The sequence below is a fragment of the Macrotis lagotis genome, chromosome 6 (assembly GCF_037893015.1).
Source record: "Macrotis lagotis isolate mMagLag1 chromosome 6, bilby.v1.9.chrom.fasta, whole genome shotgun sequence".
Classification (NCBI taxonomy): Eukaryota; Metazoa; Chordata; class Mammalia; order Peramelemorphia; family Peramelidae; genus Macrotis; species Macrotis lagotis.
In genome coordinates this window covers 43,790,582-43,807,077 of record NC_133663.1, presented here as the reverse complement: position 1 = coordinate 43,807,077, position 16,496 = coordinate 43,790,582, and the positions used below count along the sequence as shown (strand labels likewise).

General features: G+C 41.0%; 1 protein-coding gene across 1 annotated transcript in view; it reads left to right on the top strand.

Moving 5' to 3' along the window:
- MCCC1 (methylcrotonyl-CoA carboxylase subunit 1) overlaps window positions 1-16,496 on the top strand; it is a 56,155-nt gene continuing 39,659 nt past the window's right edge. The window contains exons 1-5 of the mRNA XM_074191025.1: window positions 1-130; window positions 6,174-6,217; window positions 7,031-7,170; window positions 8,254-8,349; window positions 10,720-10,841. Of these exons, the coding sequence (XP_074047126.1) occupies window positions 57-130; window positions 6,174-6,217; window positions 7,031-7,170; window positions 8,254-8,349; window positions 10,720-10,841 (476 nt within the window). The 5' untranslated portion in view covers window positions 1-56. The remainder of the gene's footprint in view (window positions 131-6,173; window positions 6,218-7,030; window positions 7,171-8,253; window positions 8,350-10,719; window positions 10,842-16,496) is intronic.

The window sequence follows — 16,496 nt, the reverse complement described above, 5'->3', positions numbered from 1 at the left end:
CGGAGAGGCCCAGCGGCCCGGGCGTGCGGACCCCGCGAAGCCTCCAGCCGGCGGCCATGGGGACCCCGCTGGGGGCTGTGGCGCTGCTCCTGGCCAAGAGGAGCGAGGGGCGGCGTGTGCTGCTGCCGGGGTGCGTGGGGAGGCGGGGGGAGGGGAGCGAGGGGGGGCCCGCGTGTGCAAGAGACGTGTGTGTGTGTGTGTGTGTGTGTGTGTGTGTCTGTCTGTCTGTCTGTCTGTCTGTCTGTCTGTCTGTATGTCCGTGTGTGTGTGTGTGCGTGTGTCTGTGCGTGTCTGTGTGTGTGCGTGTGTGTCTGTGTGTCCGCGTGTGTGTGTAAGACTTGTGGGCGCGGGCGGGAGGCCGCGCGTGACGGACGCCTGCCTGGCCCTCGGACCCGCGGCCTTGCTGTTCCTCGGCCTCTGCCCCTCTCCAGGGGCTCCTCCTCTAGACACTCCCCTCTCTTTAGGTTTCCGGACCCCCCTTGTTCTCCCACCTCTGGCCATTCTCCAGCTCCTTGATCTGGCCAAGACAGAACAATTGCTATTTACATTCACTCTAAACCAATTTGGCCCAAATAATGATCAACCCACCCACCTTTGCCAGATCCCCCCCCACCCAGATCAAGACCCCTCACTATGGGTGACCTTCAGAATCTGGTCCCTCACTTTGTCATCTCATCAGCTCCCAAGGATTTAATTACTGTCTCTGCGTTGATGATTCCCAGATCCACCCATCCTGCTCCACCGGCCCATTGACCGTCTTGAATCGGATGTCCAGGAGATGTCTCAAACTTAATAGGTCCAAAACTGATCTCGTGGTTCCCCCCGCCCCCAAATTCTCCCCATTTCCTAACTTCCCTGTTACCGTAGAAAGCAGCACCAGTCACTCAGGGTTGCAACCTAGGTGTCATCCTTGACTCCTCCTGCGCACCTTCCCCTAGCCCAGGATCCACTCAGCTGCCACTCCTTGCATCACACCTCTTGGCACCCACCACCGGCTCAGTGCAGATCCTAATCATTTCTCCTCTGCATTATTGCAATAAGAATGGGGGGTCTGCCTGTCTCAAGGCTCTCCCTCTGTAATTCATTCTCCATCCTTGTGGCAAGGTTCCTGGCAGCCACCAGAGGTTTTTCTAATGTGAAGTTGTAGGGGATAGGTAACTGGAGGAGGTATTGATATCAAAACTGAATTAACCTCTGTGATATTTCAGGGGATTATTTTATCTAGAGCGGATGTATGATTCGATAAATAAACAGAACATTGTTTTTACATTTTTTTTTTTAGATTTTTCAAGGCAGTGAGGTTAAGTGGCTTGCCCAAGGCCACATAGCTAGGTCATTATTAAGTGTCTGAGGCCGGATTTGAACTCAGGTCCTCCTGACTCCAGGGCTGCTGCTCTATCCACTGTGCTACCTAGCTGCCCCTGTTTAGCATTTCTTAAACACCAGTCTTACAGATGCAAGCAAACTTAACAGGAGATTACTTCTAATAGAAGAACTCATAAAGGGGAGCTAGATGGGAAAGAATAAGTTTGGGTGCAGTGGCATAGCCCAATAATGGCTGCCAAGGGGCCTGGTGCCCTGGATCTCGGAGACATTCACCCATTAAGTCCTAGACTGGTTCCCAAGTTTGGCGTGGAGGGAGGGCCGTGGTTTGGAACTGCTGGGTCAGTCACCAGATCTTGGTGACCCATCAGTCCCCTTCCCTCCACTCACTCAGTCTAGCCTTTTATCTCCTCAACAGTCCCAGCTACCTCTCCACTGATCTTCTTTCATTGTCTCCTTGGCCTTTCTACATCCTGGCAGTGAATATGAAAAATGGCTCTTCTAAAATACAGGCCTGACCTCACTGCTCTTCCGCTCTAGCAGCTTCTGGGGTTCCCTGTTATCCCTTTGCTTGGCCTTGGAACCCAGCTAACCAACTCCTGCCTCCCATGGGCTATTCTCCCTTCTGCTCTCTAGCATCCAGGTGGGCTAGCTTTGCTCATCCCCACATGGTCCTTTCTGGGGACAGGTCATGCCTTAACCTCTTAGTTCCCTTCAGGGGCTGCTTTCAGATTTCAGATTCCAGATTCACTCTCCACAAATTTATCTTGTTTTAACTTTGTGTACATTTAGCATTTCTTCTCTATGATGTTGTTTGTCCTTGAAGAGGACCATGACATTCCAAGATGTGAGGGCTGTGCTGAGCCACCAGCCTCATTTTCTCCTCTGGAGCCATCTGGGTCCGGTGTTCAGATCTGGATCAGGACGACTGGAGATGACTCAGGGTGGGGTGGGAGTCCTTGGCCTTTTTAAGCTAGGTTTTTCCCAGGTCTCAGTTTGATGAGGGATTATTAAGTCAGGGAAGTTCTTTCCTTTGTTCATTTAGAGGGAAGAACTCTGTCCATGCAGAAACATGTGCCCTTAGGTTACAGACTGTCCTTTCTTTGTTTTGTTCCCTTCTCCTTCTCAAGCCTCAAGCATGTTTGTTGGTTTTGGTCGTCCCTCTCTAACCTGTGTAGGAAAATCCTCAGAAATTATCAAGCCCATTGCCTTCATTTTACAAGTGAGGAAACTGAGGTTCAAAAAAGTTAAGTGACTTCAGGGTCGTCATAAAGGATGTAAGTGGCAAAGTTGGAATTAGAATCCAGATTCTGGCTCCATTCTGTGCTCAAAGAGGAATGAATAAACCCAGGGTCATACAGTTAGAACTTAGAGATCTAGTTCACTCTCTTCATTTTATACCTAAGGAAATATAAGCTCTGAAAGCTGAATGCAGTGACTGTTTAAGGACATAGATTTTAGAATAATAATAATAATCACTAGCACTTATATATAGTATTTCAAGGTTTACACAGTACTTTATACTTTGTTATATCATTTGCTCTTCCCAGCAGCCCTTGGAGATGAGGTGTATTAATAGTATTTTACTGAACTTCCAGAACTAGGAATGGTGAACAAAACAGGTCTGAGACTGGGGGCCAGTAATCGAGAAAGAGTTTAATTAATTAGTTTTGGAGTGAAGCACATTGGAATTTTGAAAAGAATTCCCTCTTGTGGTAATGAAGGCAGAGATCATAAACTTAAAGCACAAATAGAAAGAGAGGAGGAAGGTGGATTTCAACAGAATCATAAAATTTTGGGGTTTCTCTGTCCTGTGAGAGTGCTAAATTGATTGGTTAGCCTTAGGGATTATGATTAATTGGCTTAAGGTAGGGGAACAGTTTTTGGTTTTGGTTTTTGCAAGGCAAGGGGGTTAAGTAACTTGCCCAGGATCACACAGCTAGGTAATTGTTAAGTGAGGATAGATTTGAACTCAGGTCCTCCTGACTCTGGGCAGGTACTCTCTCCACTGTGCCACCTAGCTGGGGGATGGGAACAGTTCTACAGTTTTTGATTCACTTCACTTAATATAGGCACATACAGTATAGCACAAAAATGTGGTGATTATAAGGGTGCTATCAAGTTGATTGATCCCTTCAAACTGCACTGTAAGTTTCTGACTCCCAATCCAGAGTCTGCCTGTGAAAAGAGAGCTCTGAGATATCAAAATTATTTGCATATTCATTATACATATCATGTCAGTCAATAAGGAAATCATCATTTTTTTCCTCGGGTGCTATTTTATCTTCATTTTACAGATGAGTAAACTAAGGCTGGAAGAGGCTCAATGACTAGCCCAGGGTCACAAAACTGAGTACGTTATCATGGATTTATTTACCCAATATTCATATTTAAGAAGGATTATGGGGGGGGGCTAGGTGGTGAATTACTTAGCTGTGTGGCCTTGAGCAAGCCACCTAACCCCATTACCTTGCTAAAAAAAAAAAGGATTATTGAGGACAGGAGAAAGTGTGAGAGGAGAATGGGAAGGTGCCCAAGGAAGGCAGCTCTGCAAGGGCAGTTACAGGCTGCTAAGGGATGGCATGCAGGCTGAAATTGTGGGAATGGCAGCAAAGAAACAAGGAAACTGAAATATAAGAGCAAGGAAGGCATTTCAGAGAAAGTGGCAATAGTGTGGTATGGTAGGAAGTGTTGTTTTTGAAACCTACCTTAGAAGTTTAAAAAAAACCCTAAATAATAAAAGTTTAATGTGTTACTTGAGTGCCATCACCTATTGAATTTAAAAGAAAAGCCCCTAACTCCAATTTACATATTTTGTTGGCTTTTCTCTAAATAAGCCCCTTGAGAGCTAGGTCTATGTCCTGTTTATCTTGGTTTCTCCTCACCCCAAGCATGGCTCTGCCTAAGGCCATGCTTGAAATGGCAATCAAGGGAGGCTTCTCAAACTGAAGTTGTTTTGAGCAGCATAATAGATTTGAAAGAGGTCAAAGAAAAGTTCTCCTGGTTTAGTAGGAAAGAGTTGTTATGTTCACTTAAAAATGGGAATGGTGGACCAGGGGCTAGGAGACAGGCTGGGGACCAAGAGGAGAAAGTTAGGAAATAGGCCATTACAAGATCAGATTCACCTCCCACAAAATTTTACCAAGAATAATTTTCTGCCAGCTGCCCTGAGGGATAGATTAATAGTCCCAGTTCCTCAACCAGTTCAGACCTGCCATACTGTCCAAGTGATTTAAAAGTAGGAACCGCAGACTAAGAATCAGGACACCTGGATTCTAATTCCAGCTGTGTGACCATGAGCATGCTATTTCAACCCAGACTTGGCTATTTATACTTTATCTTTTGTTTCACCTATAAAATGAGAGGGATCATAAAAGCAGAAAGACTTAGAAGTGAGAGGCTTCTCAAGGAGGCTATCCAGATGTTAAGACTAGAAACATCTCTGAATTTGTTTCTTATTTACCAAAAGCATTAACAACTGGATGGATCAGGGAAAAGGAGCTCAGCCTTGAAGAAGAAAAGGATTCAGAGAGGCAGAAGAGAGGAGTGTGGGCTCTCTGAGCATGGAGGGTGTCTTAGGCAAATACATAGAGGTTGGAACTAAGGGGGATTTATGAAGGTAACAAAGACTAAAAGAGTAGGTGGACACCAGAATGTAGGCCAGGTTAAGTCATTTTTGTTTTATCGTAAAGGTAGGAGGAGCCCCTGAAAGGGAGTGGTGTTATCAGACCTGCTCCTTAGGGAGATTATTCAGGTAACTGGTTGGGAAAGGATGGATTACAGTATTGGGAATGGAGAGAAGGGATCCAACAGAGCAGTGCTTTGGAACTAGGATCAATAAATGGTGGCATCCAATGAGAAGCCAATGGCAGAAGAAAGAGAAGTTGGAGCTATCTATTCACAGATGACAGTTATCTGTTATCAATGCCCTCCACAGAAAGTTTAGAGAAATGACAAAGGCAAAGTACATGTTGAGGCATAGATAAATTGAGATCGCTGTAATCCAGCTGGCAGTTGATGGTGTGGGTTTGGTGCTGAGGAGAGACTGGAACTGGAGGTATAGATTTGGGAATCATCTGTAGAGTTCATTGGACCCACCAGGACAGAGGAGTAGAGAGAAAAGGATAAATATCCAAGGTGAGGCCTTGATAAAGAGAAGTGGCACAAAGGGAGTTGAGGGGAATAAAGGAGTTCATGGCAGATGGCCTCAGTTTTCTCAGGTTAAGTAGACCACCAAGTCAGCAATTGAGGGACAGGATTTGAAACCAGATAATTCTGATTCTTGAGACCAGGATGCTCTTTCTCTATGGTACTGTCTCCCCTGTACTGATTTAATATGTCCAAGCTTCCTGTGATGGGATGGGAGGGGCTCTGGAGATCATTTAGCCTAATCCCTTCATTTTGCCAATGGGCAACCTGGGGCACAGAAGCCTTGAAAGGATTTCCTCAAAGTCCCTGCAAGTAAGTGGCCAGTGGCCAAGTATGTCTCCTGCAGTAGTAGTCAGAAACCTAAAAGTCAAAAGGAATTTTCTTTGTCCAGTTTCTTCACTTTACAGATTCCCAAAGTAAGTCTTCCCCAAAATTACACATTTAGTTAGTTTCAGAGTTGGAACTAGACCCTGAATTTCCTGATCTTTAGTGTCATCTATTTTCTCCCATAGCATTGTTTGTTTTTAGTGGCTATAGATTAATGGAAATCACATCCAACCTTTGAGACCCTGTGGGATGAGGAACAAATAGAAGAGTCAATGTGACATCAAAAAGGATCTTTCTCAATGAATAATGACTTGCTTTTCTTTAGTCATTCTGTTTCTTCTTTCATTATAATGCCATTTGGATTTCTGTTACAGGAGATGGATTTGGAGACAAAGAACTATGAAATATTCATCAACTGGTACTAAAATGTTTTTTTATCATTTAATATTTCTTAATGGAAATATTTTAAAGAGTATTCTTTTACTCTTTTAATCTATGTTACATAAAAGAAACTTTCATAAGCAATTTAGTGATTTTGTGATACTTTTCTATTATTTTGATGTTTCCTTTGAAATTTTTGCCCTTACATCAAAGTTCTTTTGATATAAAGTATCCAAAATACTAATGGGTTTTAATGGAACATATTTATGTGCCTGATTTTGATTTCTCTATTGAAATAGTCTCTCCTTAGCCTTTAGAATTATGAGGAAAAATAATTATTATCAACTTCTAGATATCTATTAAGAAATTCTTTGCCTCAACATTGAATTTCCACATTGTATCTTTTTAATAGAACTTTTTAAAAAATAAATTACCTCAAAATAAAGAACATCCAATGTGTTTGGTGAGGGCTAGATATTTTTCTACTTGCAAATGCGCTAGTACTCCATTACAAATACAGGTGTCTGGGTACAAAGATACCATTCCCATCTAATATCAGAGATATGCCCATAGTGCATCATTAAGTGAGTGAGCAAGTTAAGTAGACATATTCTAAAGGAAATAAAATTTTCAATAGCTTATATAAACCTTATTTCCAATTTTTAAATTTCCATTTTCCAATGAAAAGAACCCCTAGTAATTCTGTTGTTCTTCTCATACTTGTAAACTATGGTAAGAAATAAGGTCATCAATATTTTGAAATGTTTAAGGCACATTTTTTAGGTTGATTACCACAATAGCATGCTGCCTGCTGGTCAGTCCTGCTCCAGATCCCAATTCCTTCCAACAGGAAGAAGCAATATCACCAAGGTCCTTATTGCAAACAGAGGAGAAATTGCTTGCAGAGTGATACGGACAGCCAGGAAAATGGGTGTGAAATCAGTGGCTGTCTACAGCGAGGCCGACCGGAGATCCATGCATGTGGAGATGGTGTGTTATCAGACATGGTGGAGGCTCGGTACCTTCATCTTCTTATTTTTTGCCCCTCTCTGTTTCTTGGATTAACAGCATGTGTTAGCATGTTCAATTTTGCCTTAAAATTAGCCCAACCCAGGGGAAGTTTGTGGTAGTGATTATTCCCAATAATTATCATATCTTCTGTCTGATTAGAGCCTTAACAGCTTTCACAAAGTTATAACTCATTTGATTCGATCCTTTGATCAAATCAAGTTATTTGAGATAATCCTGTGAACTAGCTCTTATCCCCATGCTACAAAGGAAGAACCAGGAGCAAAATGATATATTTGAGATCACCCAACTAGTAAATAGGTTTGTAGTGATTAGAGCTTGAACATTCTGAAAAAAGATCACTTTACAACCCCTCATTTTATAAAGGGGAAGCTGAAGCAAGTGAAAATCAATCAACACGTATTTGTGAAGCACCCCACCATGCTAGATTCTGGGGTTACAAAATGAAACAAAACCATGCCCATCCTCTAGGAGACTCCACAATATTGGGGAAAATTCCTTCACATATAGCCTACTGCATTGCCTCCTGGCTGAGCAGGAGGTCTCATCGATTCCTGCAGGCCTGGCTAGCAGACAGAAGCCACATACCTGGGAGGAAGAATCCTCTTTGGGTTAAGGAGGAGCATGTAGTTTCCTCACTAAGGAAGCTGATGCCTTCTCTCTGGCCACAGAGTTGCTCTAAGCCTCAGGGACAGAAGCGCCAACTCCAAGGAGGATATAACACATTACACTAAGAGTCACAGGCTAGTAGCTCTGACATAAAGTCCACGTTTGGGAAATATGAATTAAACAGTCCTTCAAGTGGCACTTGGAAAAAGTTTTATTGTTTGCCAGCAAGAAACAGCCTGGTGTGGTGGTAAGAGGTCTAGGTTAGGAGGCAGAAGACCTGGCTTTGACTTTTGGTCTTCCCCAGGGGCCCCTCTGAGCTTGAGCTGATTCTCCATTTCCTTGTCTATGAGATAAAATAGTTGTACTAGCTCTTCTAAAATATCTTTCAGCTCTAAATCCTACAGTCTGATAATTGTATGACATTTGTGGAAATAGGCAGATGAAGCATACGCCATTGGCCCAGCTGCCTCACAGCAGAGTTACCTTTCCATGGAAAAAATCATTCAAGTGGCCAAGGTTTCAGCATCACAGGTAAGGGGTGTGAAGGTAGTTCACATGATCAAAGAATCTGTTGCAGATTTTTATTCTTTCATTTCTTTTAATTTTTTATTTTATTTGATATCTTTTATTTTTTATCACCTTTCTTTCCTAATATATCTCTCCTCCCTTCCATCAACAAAGAATAGAAAAGAAAGAGGAAAAAAAGGCATTTCAGCAAAACTAACCCACATATCAGTCAAGACTGGCAGCATAAGCAGTGTTCCACATCCCTAGCCCTCCACCTCTTAATAGAAGGGAGAAGATGTGTTTTCTCCTCTTTCCTAGGGCTCAATACAGAGTTCAGAATTGTTTCCATTTGTCACTGTTGTAGACAAGAGTGTGGTAGTGTTTTCCTGGCTCCCCTTTCTTTACTCTGCATCAACATAGAATTCTGTTCCTTATTGGTTTCTTTCTGTAGGTAGAGTTAGTCTTGAATCTCTTTCTATTCACTAGATGTTTTCACTTTGATACTCTACATTCATCTGAGATAAATGTCCATCATAATGTTTCCCTACATCTTCCAGCTCCTCTTGGACCTAAGTTCCCTCCCCTAATCTCAATGGCATCACCTTTACTCATACAGTCTTCAATTCTCTGATTTATATTTGACTTCTCCCTCATAGCCCATGAGGCATTAAACCAGAGAAATGTGTTTCAAGTATATTTATCCTTTTATTTCCATTCCTGATTCCCAAACCCATAACCTCAAGTTTTATTAATCACCACCTCATTTTAGCAGGTCTCTTTACCCCAGAATCATCTCCAGGATAAGATGTCTAGAGCTAGCTTCCTCATCAGCTCCAAGCTTCAACTGTTTCAGTTTAGTGTGGGGGCAGGGGTTAGATACCAGATTAGAAGGTATTCAGAAATAAGGAGAGGATAAGTGGAACAAAGAAAGTTGACTTTTTTTTTCCAAGGAATCTGGCTTTGAGAAGGAAGAGAAGTGTAAGAAAATGGTTTGAGGAAATGATTGGATATAGGAAAGAATTTGGTTGATGGATTGGTTTGTTTTAAGATCTTGACCAATAGAGAACAATTAAAGATTAGAAGAGAGCAATTGTCTTGGAAAGCTGAGGGAGAAGAGGATTGACCTTCATCAGGAAAGCACCAGGTATTCTTTCAAGATTGAAACAAGACAGGAATGGAAAATGAAGTTAAAGAGGCATATGTATGGAATAGAAGGTGGAAGTTTTTTGTTTCATTGGAAAGAAAAGAAAAAGATTCCTTCCTAGAGGGAAAGGAAATCCATTAGCATATATATATATATATATATATATGTATATATACATATGTGTATATTGATATATATATAAATCTCCAGATATGAATAAACAAATGAATGAGCATTCATTAATATGTGCTAAGCCCTGAAGATATAAATAGAAAAAAAAAGAAGACAATCCTTGTCTTGTTAATGATCTATAAGTCTTATACTGTTATTACTCCCATTCATATCTGTATCTATATTGGTTGGTTAATTAGTTGTTGTCTTTTCTCAAAACAGATCAAAATGACATCACTATGGGAATTTTGAACACAGGGATGTCATGTATGAATATATTATATATATATATTTATATGTAATGTATATATATGGTGAATCTAAGGTCTCATACAGTTTAAACCTTGATGAGCTTAAGCCAGCCAACTATATGGCTCAGGGGATGGTTCAGTGGGCATAAAATTCACAAAGAATTTAGGGATAACCAGTATAAAGACTAGTTGAGCTTCAGGACAGATGTTCAGAAGGCCCAGAGATACTCAGGGTCCATTAGCAGTTGGATAACCTGCCCCAAGGTCTAGAGGGCAGATGGCAAAAGTATATTTGGATCTAGGGGAAGAGTGAGCCAAGTGTTGAACTCTGAGAAAGGTGGGCATCAGAACAATAACCTAGTCTTGGACTAGGCACTCTCAATAGCTGGAGTGAAGTGGGGAAGAAGAGCAAGAATCTGAGCTTCACATGTCAATCTTAGTCAGCCTTTCACCTAGGTAGAGAATCAGCTTAGGGACATGATTTCAGGGGTACTGATCAAGCTTTATGCCCCCCAAAACCCTCTGCCTCCGCTCACCACCCTTATAAGAGACTGAAGCTTTGTGCTTTTCATTCAGAACCTTCATCACTTTGAGATGTAAGTGCTCTGATAGGTCTGAAGCTGGATACAGCCTTCCATTAATTATGCTCCAGTGAGTCTCAGATCTTTGACTTTGGGAGGGAGGAAATTGGAGGGGCAGTGAGCATCTAGGTGGGAGATTAGTTCCCTGAGAGGAAGAAAAGATCACCTGTCTTCTTTACTTTGTTACTGACTAGAGGTGCCATATCACACTCCTAGTCATCATGGTATTACTCTTTCTTCTTTGTAGGCTATTCATCCAGGGTATGGTTTCCTCTCAGAAAACACTGAGTTTGCAGAGTTGTGTAAACAAGAAGGAATCATTTTCATAGGGCCCCCTTCATCTGCGATCAGAGATATGGGAATTAAGAGGTATGTCTTTATTTTTCTTCCTTATTTCCTCCTACTAAGTGAAATGACAGGCTGTATGTCAAAGGAAAGGGAGGGCCAAGCTTGGGATCAGAAAGACTTTAGATTCAGTTCTTCCTCTGATACTTGATCTCTTTCTTTGTGCATCTGCAAATTACTAGGACTTCTCTTCTAAGTCGATAAGACCTCTGGAGTGCATGTAGAAAATTTTCTACATTGAGGAAATCACTGACCCTTCCTTAGGTTTTTTTGAACCATGCCTTACTGCTGAAAGTAGGGAACACAGGGAGGGGGGGATATAATGTTTCACATGTCTTATGGATCTTTTATTTGATATGTGTTGGGGAATTTTCATAGTCACAGGATGGGTCTAATTTGTGAGTAGTTATTTTTCCTAATAAGACCATCACTTTTACTCTAAAATTTCATTTGGGAAATGGGTTTGAAGAAAACTAGACCTATCTGTATTTGTTCATTTATACTAATATTCAGTCATAGTGTAGATCTTTCTAATGTTTGACCCATACGATGTGAATTTCCTTAGAAACTTCATGATGTGATGAATGTTGGAGAAGATGTGGAAAAATTGGGACACTAATGCATTGTGGTAGAGCTATGAACTATGGAACTATGCCCATAGGACTATAAAACTGTGTATGCCCTTAGATCCAGCAATACTTCTAGGTCGGTATCCCAAAGAGATCATAAAAAGAAAAAAAAAAACACATGTATAAAAATATTTATAGATCTTTTGTATTGGCCTTGAGGGGATGCCCTTCAATGGTAAATGGCTAACAAGTTGTGGTATATAAATGTACTGGAGTACTATTATGCTATATTAAATGATGAACAGACTTACATAAATTGATGTTGAGTGAAGTGAGCAGAACCAGGAAAATATTGGAACACAGTAAGAAAAACATTGTGTGAAAATCAACTATGATAGACTTAGCTCTTCTCAAAAATATAATAATCTAAGACAACTTCAAAAGATTTATGATTGAAAATACTATAGACATCCAGAGAAAGAACTATGGAGTCTGGATGAAGCTCAGAACTTACTAGTTTCACTTTTATGTTTTTTCTTTCTTCTGTTTTTTTCCCTTTTGTTCTGATTCTTCTTTTACAACATGAGTAATATAGAAATAAGTTTAATATGATTATAATGTAGTAGAGAAAAACTGAACTGAAAAATATGTTCTATAACTAATCTATTACCCTCCTCTACTGACCATAACAAATAGTTAACCTCTGAGCTGGTCTCATGTTAACATTGACCCCCATCCCATTATCCAAGATATTTAGATGAGATCAATGAACTTTTTAGTAAAATATCTTGCTCCTTCCCTGGCAAGAGCTCTGTAAATCTCTACTCCCAGGCACAAAACAAACCCCTATCAACAAAACAATGGATCCCTGCCCTAGTGTGAAAAGATTAAGTCTTTGAGTTACTGTAATTATTGCCCCTTTGCTCTTTGAGCTACATCCCTTATTACCTCATCTCTGCTTTCTGAATTATTGCCCTCCATCAATGTATACCTAATTAACAGAGCTGAGGTCTTCCTTTGGCAAGCCAGCCCACTCTTGGAGATGCGTTTTTGGTTTTTGGGGGTTTTTTTTGTTATTTTGATGCATGCGTAAATTAGATTTGAGTGAGGTAGAGCTGCACTATGTCATCCACCTCCAAAGTCATCATGATTCATTGTGGTAAGACAGAGTCAAGACTACTGGTGATGACTCTGGATGCAGTGGATAACTTTGGCATCTTAGATATCTAACCAAGCTTAAAGCGCTCCAACACCTGCTTCAGCTGGCCTCATGGCCATTGAAATAAAGTGTTCTCATCTGCCCATTCCAGCAGTGGAAGACTTCTAACACACACACTCACAGTACCAACCAATGAGGCTGAGACTCCTGTTTAGCCTGCCTGTTGAAATGGTTTACCAGGGAGTGACCACTGTGCATGCTATAACACTTGGAGCCTAGTGGCTCAGGTGGATATTAAAGGTGGAGAGTAGCCCTGAAAAGGATTCAGCAGCCCTCACAACAAAGATACTAGTCTTCCTTGAACACACCCTACACCCCACTCTTGGGGAATATGATTCTCCAATAAGCTCTCTTGCCACTATACTTTCCTTACTTTTCATCCTCTCATGAAGGCACTATTGCTGCTTCTGGTAATCCCTATTCTCTCTTAGCTTCTGCTAGCCATTGGTAATATGTAAATAAATTTTTTTTTGCCCCCTAAATACTTCTAGTTCAGAGCCCATCCTTTCATGGATTTGTCACACATTCAAATCTAAAACTAAATCACACCCTAGGGCAACACTGATCTTGGAATCAGGAGGACAGGAGTTTGAATTCTGCTTCAGACATTTACTAGCTGTGGGACCTTGGGCAAGTCACTTACCCCTGATTGCCTTGCATCCAGGGTCATCTCCAGTCATACTGATTCACATCTGGCTACTGAATCTTAAATGGCTCTGAAGGAGAAAGTGAGACTGGTGACTTAGCACAGCACCTTCTCATCAAATCCAATTCATTGCTTGTCGTGGCATCACTTCCCTGATGTCATTGTCTTTTTCAGAAATGAAGGTCAAACATTATTATTATTGTTGTTGTTGTTGTTGTTGTTGTTATTATTATATCATACCCCAAAACATTTGGGGGGGGCAGAGCCAAGGTGTTGGTATGGAGGCAGGAATTCCCAGAAGATCTCCTCCAGAATACTCTAAATGCCTTAAAATTAAGACTAACTAAATTCTAGAGTGACAGAATCCATAGAAAGACTGAATGAAACAATATCCTGGTTCAAGACAACTTGGAAGATCTGCAGATCTGTTCTACTTTGCTTGGAAGGGACTACAGCACAACCCAGGCTATGCCAGAGCAAACAAGCTCTAGTCTTCTAGGAACAGCCCACAGGGTGCCTGGGTCCATGGCAGCAGGAGCAGTTTCCAGACCTCTCAGCCCAGGGATCACCAAGGACAACTTGAAAAGTCAGCAGGAAAACTTTACTGCATCAGAGTATAGAGCCCAGTCCAGCACAGGCCTCAGTGCAGCCTGGCTCTGGGAACCAGAAGCAGGCCTGAGGAGCCACCCAGCAGCTGCTTCCAGAGCATTCAGCCTACAAACAATAAGGAGATCAGGGAAGATTGCAGAGGTCTCTTTGTTATCACTGAGGCAGGTCTCTGTGGCTTTGCCCATATTTAGATCCAGGGCCTAGTCTGGGCCCCCATACTGCCCAAGGACCTTCCAAAGCAAAGGGGAGTGCTTGTGGTTATCCACAGACCAAAGCACAGGTCAGGAGAGCAGTCAGAGCCTCTCATAAAACCTTGAAGGAATTGGGGTCCTGGGAAGGTGACCCCAAAATTCTCAGAAGCTTGGTAAGTATGTTAAAACCAGAACTGGTTTTAATAGAGTGGGGAAATGAGTTTTAATAGGCGGGTTTTAATAGTCTGGGGAAATGAGTAAACAACAGAAGGAAAAAAGTATCTGTCCATAATTACTTTAGTTCCATGGAAGACCAAAATATACTCGACAAAGTCAAAACTTCTGTATCCAAAACCTCCAAGAAAAATAGGAATTGGTCTCAGGCTATGGAAGAGTTCAAAAAAGATTTTAAAAAATCAAGGGAGTTAGAGGAAAAATTGGAAAGAGAAAGATAAGAGCAATGCAGGAAAAGCATGAAAACTAAGTCAGCAGTTTGGTCAAGGAGATACAAAAAAATACTGAAGAAAATAACATGTGAAAAAACCAGTCTAGGTCAAATGGAAAAACAGTCTAAAAGACCAGTGAGGAGAAGAATATCTTAAAAAGCAGAATTGGCCAGATGGTAAAGGAAATAGGAAAGCTCTCTGAAGAAAAAAACTTCAAATGTAGAATGGAGCTAAGGGAAGCTGATGATATTGTGAAGAATCAAGAAACAATAAAATAAAACAAAAAGAAAAAAACTAGAAGAAAACATGAACTATCTCATTGGAAAACCAACTGACCTGGAAAACAGATCCAGGAGAGATAATCTATTGGGCCACCTGAAAATCATGATCAAGAACTGAACCTAGACTTATTTTTCAAGAAATAATCCAACAAAATTGCCCTGATATTCTAGAAGCAGAGGGTAAAATAGAAATTGAGGGAATCCATCAATCACCTCCTGAAAGAGATCTCCCCCAGAAGTGTTCCCAGGAATATTATAACCAAATTCCAAAACTTCCAAGTCAAAGAGAAAATACTACAAGCAGCCAGAAAGAAACAATTCATATATTGTAAAGCTACAGTCAGAATTACACAAGATTTAGCTGTGTCTACATAAAGGGCTCATAGGACTTGGAATATGATATTTTGGAAGGCAAAAGAGCTTGGAATGCAACTGAATCCCGCAAAACTGAACATGCCCTTTCAGGGAAAAGATGGACATGCAATAAAATAGGAGATTTTCAAACTTTCCTGTTGAAATGACCAGAGCTGAACAGAAAGTTTGATCTCCAAGTACAGGACTCAGGTGAAGCATAGAGAGTGAACGAGAAGGACTAATTATGAGGGACTTAATCATGTTGAACTGTTTGTATTCCTACATGGGAAGATGATATTGATAATACTCATATGAATCTTCTAATTTATTAGAGCAGTTAGCATATGTAGACAAGACATAAGAGAGAGCTGAATGTGAAGATATAATATAAAGATGGAGTCAATGGGCAAAAAAAATGTACTGGTAGAAAGGGAAAGGAGAGGTATACTGGGCTAAGATATTTTATGTAAAAAGAGTCAAGCTTTTGCTTTTGCAGTGGATGGGGCGGGGAGTGAGAGGGAATAAATGAGCCTTCATTCTCATCAGAAGTGGCTCAGAGGAGAGACAACATACACATTCAATATAGAAATTTGTCTTACCCTAGAGGAAAAAGGAGAGGAAGGGGATGGGAGAAAGGGGACACGGGAGAGGAGAGGGGGTATAGAGGAGAGGGAAGTCAGATACAACACACTTTCTTTTTATTTTTGTAGGGTAGTTGGATTGGGTGGCTTGCCCAGGGTCACACAATTGGATGGTTGTTGTCTCTCTGGGGCTGGATTTGGGCTTGGGTCTTCCTGGCTCCAGGGCCAGTGTTCTGTCCTCTGTGCCATCTAGCTGTCCCACAACACACTTTTGAGGAAGGACAAAGTGAAAGGAGAGACATAACGGAATAAATGGGAATGGAGAGGAATAGAATGGAGGGAAATAGAGTTATCAATGGCAACTATGGGAAAAAAATAATGAAGTAACTTCTCTGATGGACTTATGATAAAGAACATGATCCCAGAGACAGAGTTGATACCATCTCAACACAGACTGAAATATATTTTTTTCTTTTTCTCTTACCTTTTTCTTTTTGAGGTCTCTAGCTTTGTGGGGGTGGGGAGGAGAGATTATTTTACTTTTATAACTATTGTAGTAATGTGAAAATAAACGAATAAATTTTTTTAAATAGCTGTAGACAGTAGAAAATATATATATTTGCCAAGACAAATCCAAGAACTACATAAGCATAATTATAAGACACGTTTTAATACAAAGTCATGTTTAAATAATTGGAAAAACAGTAATCATTCACAGTTGGACAGTCAATATAATAAAAAAATGACAATTCTACCTAAACTTATTCAATATAACCTCAATTA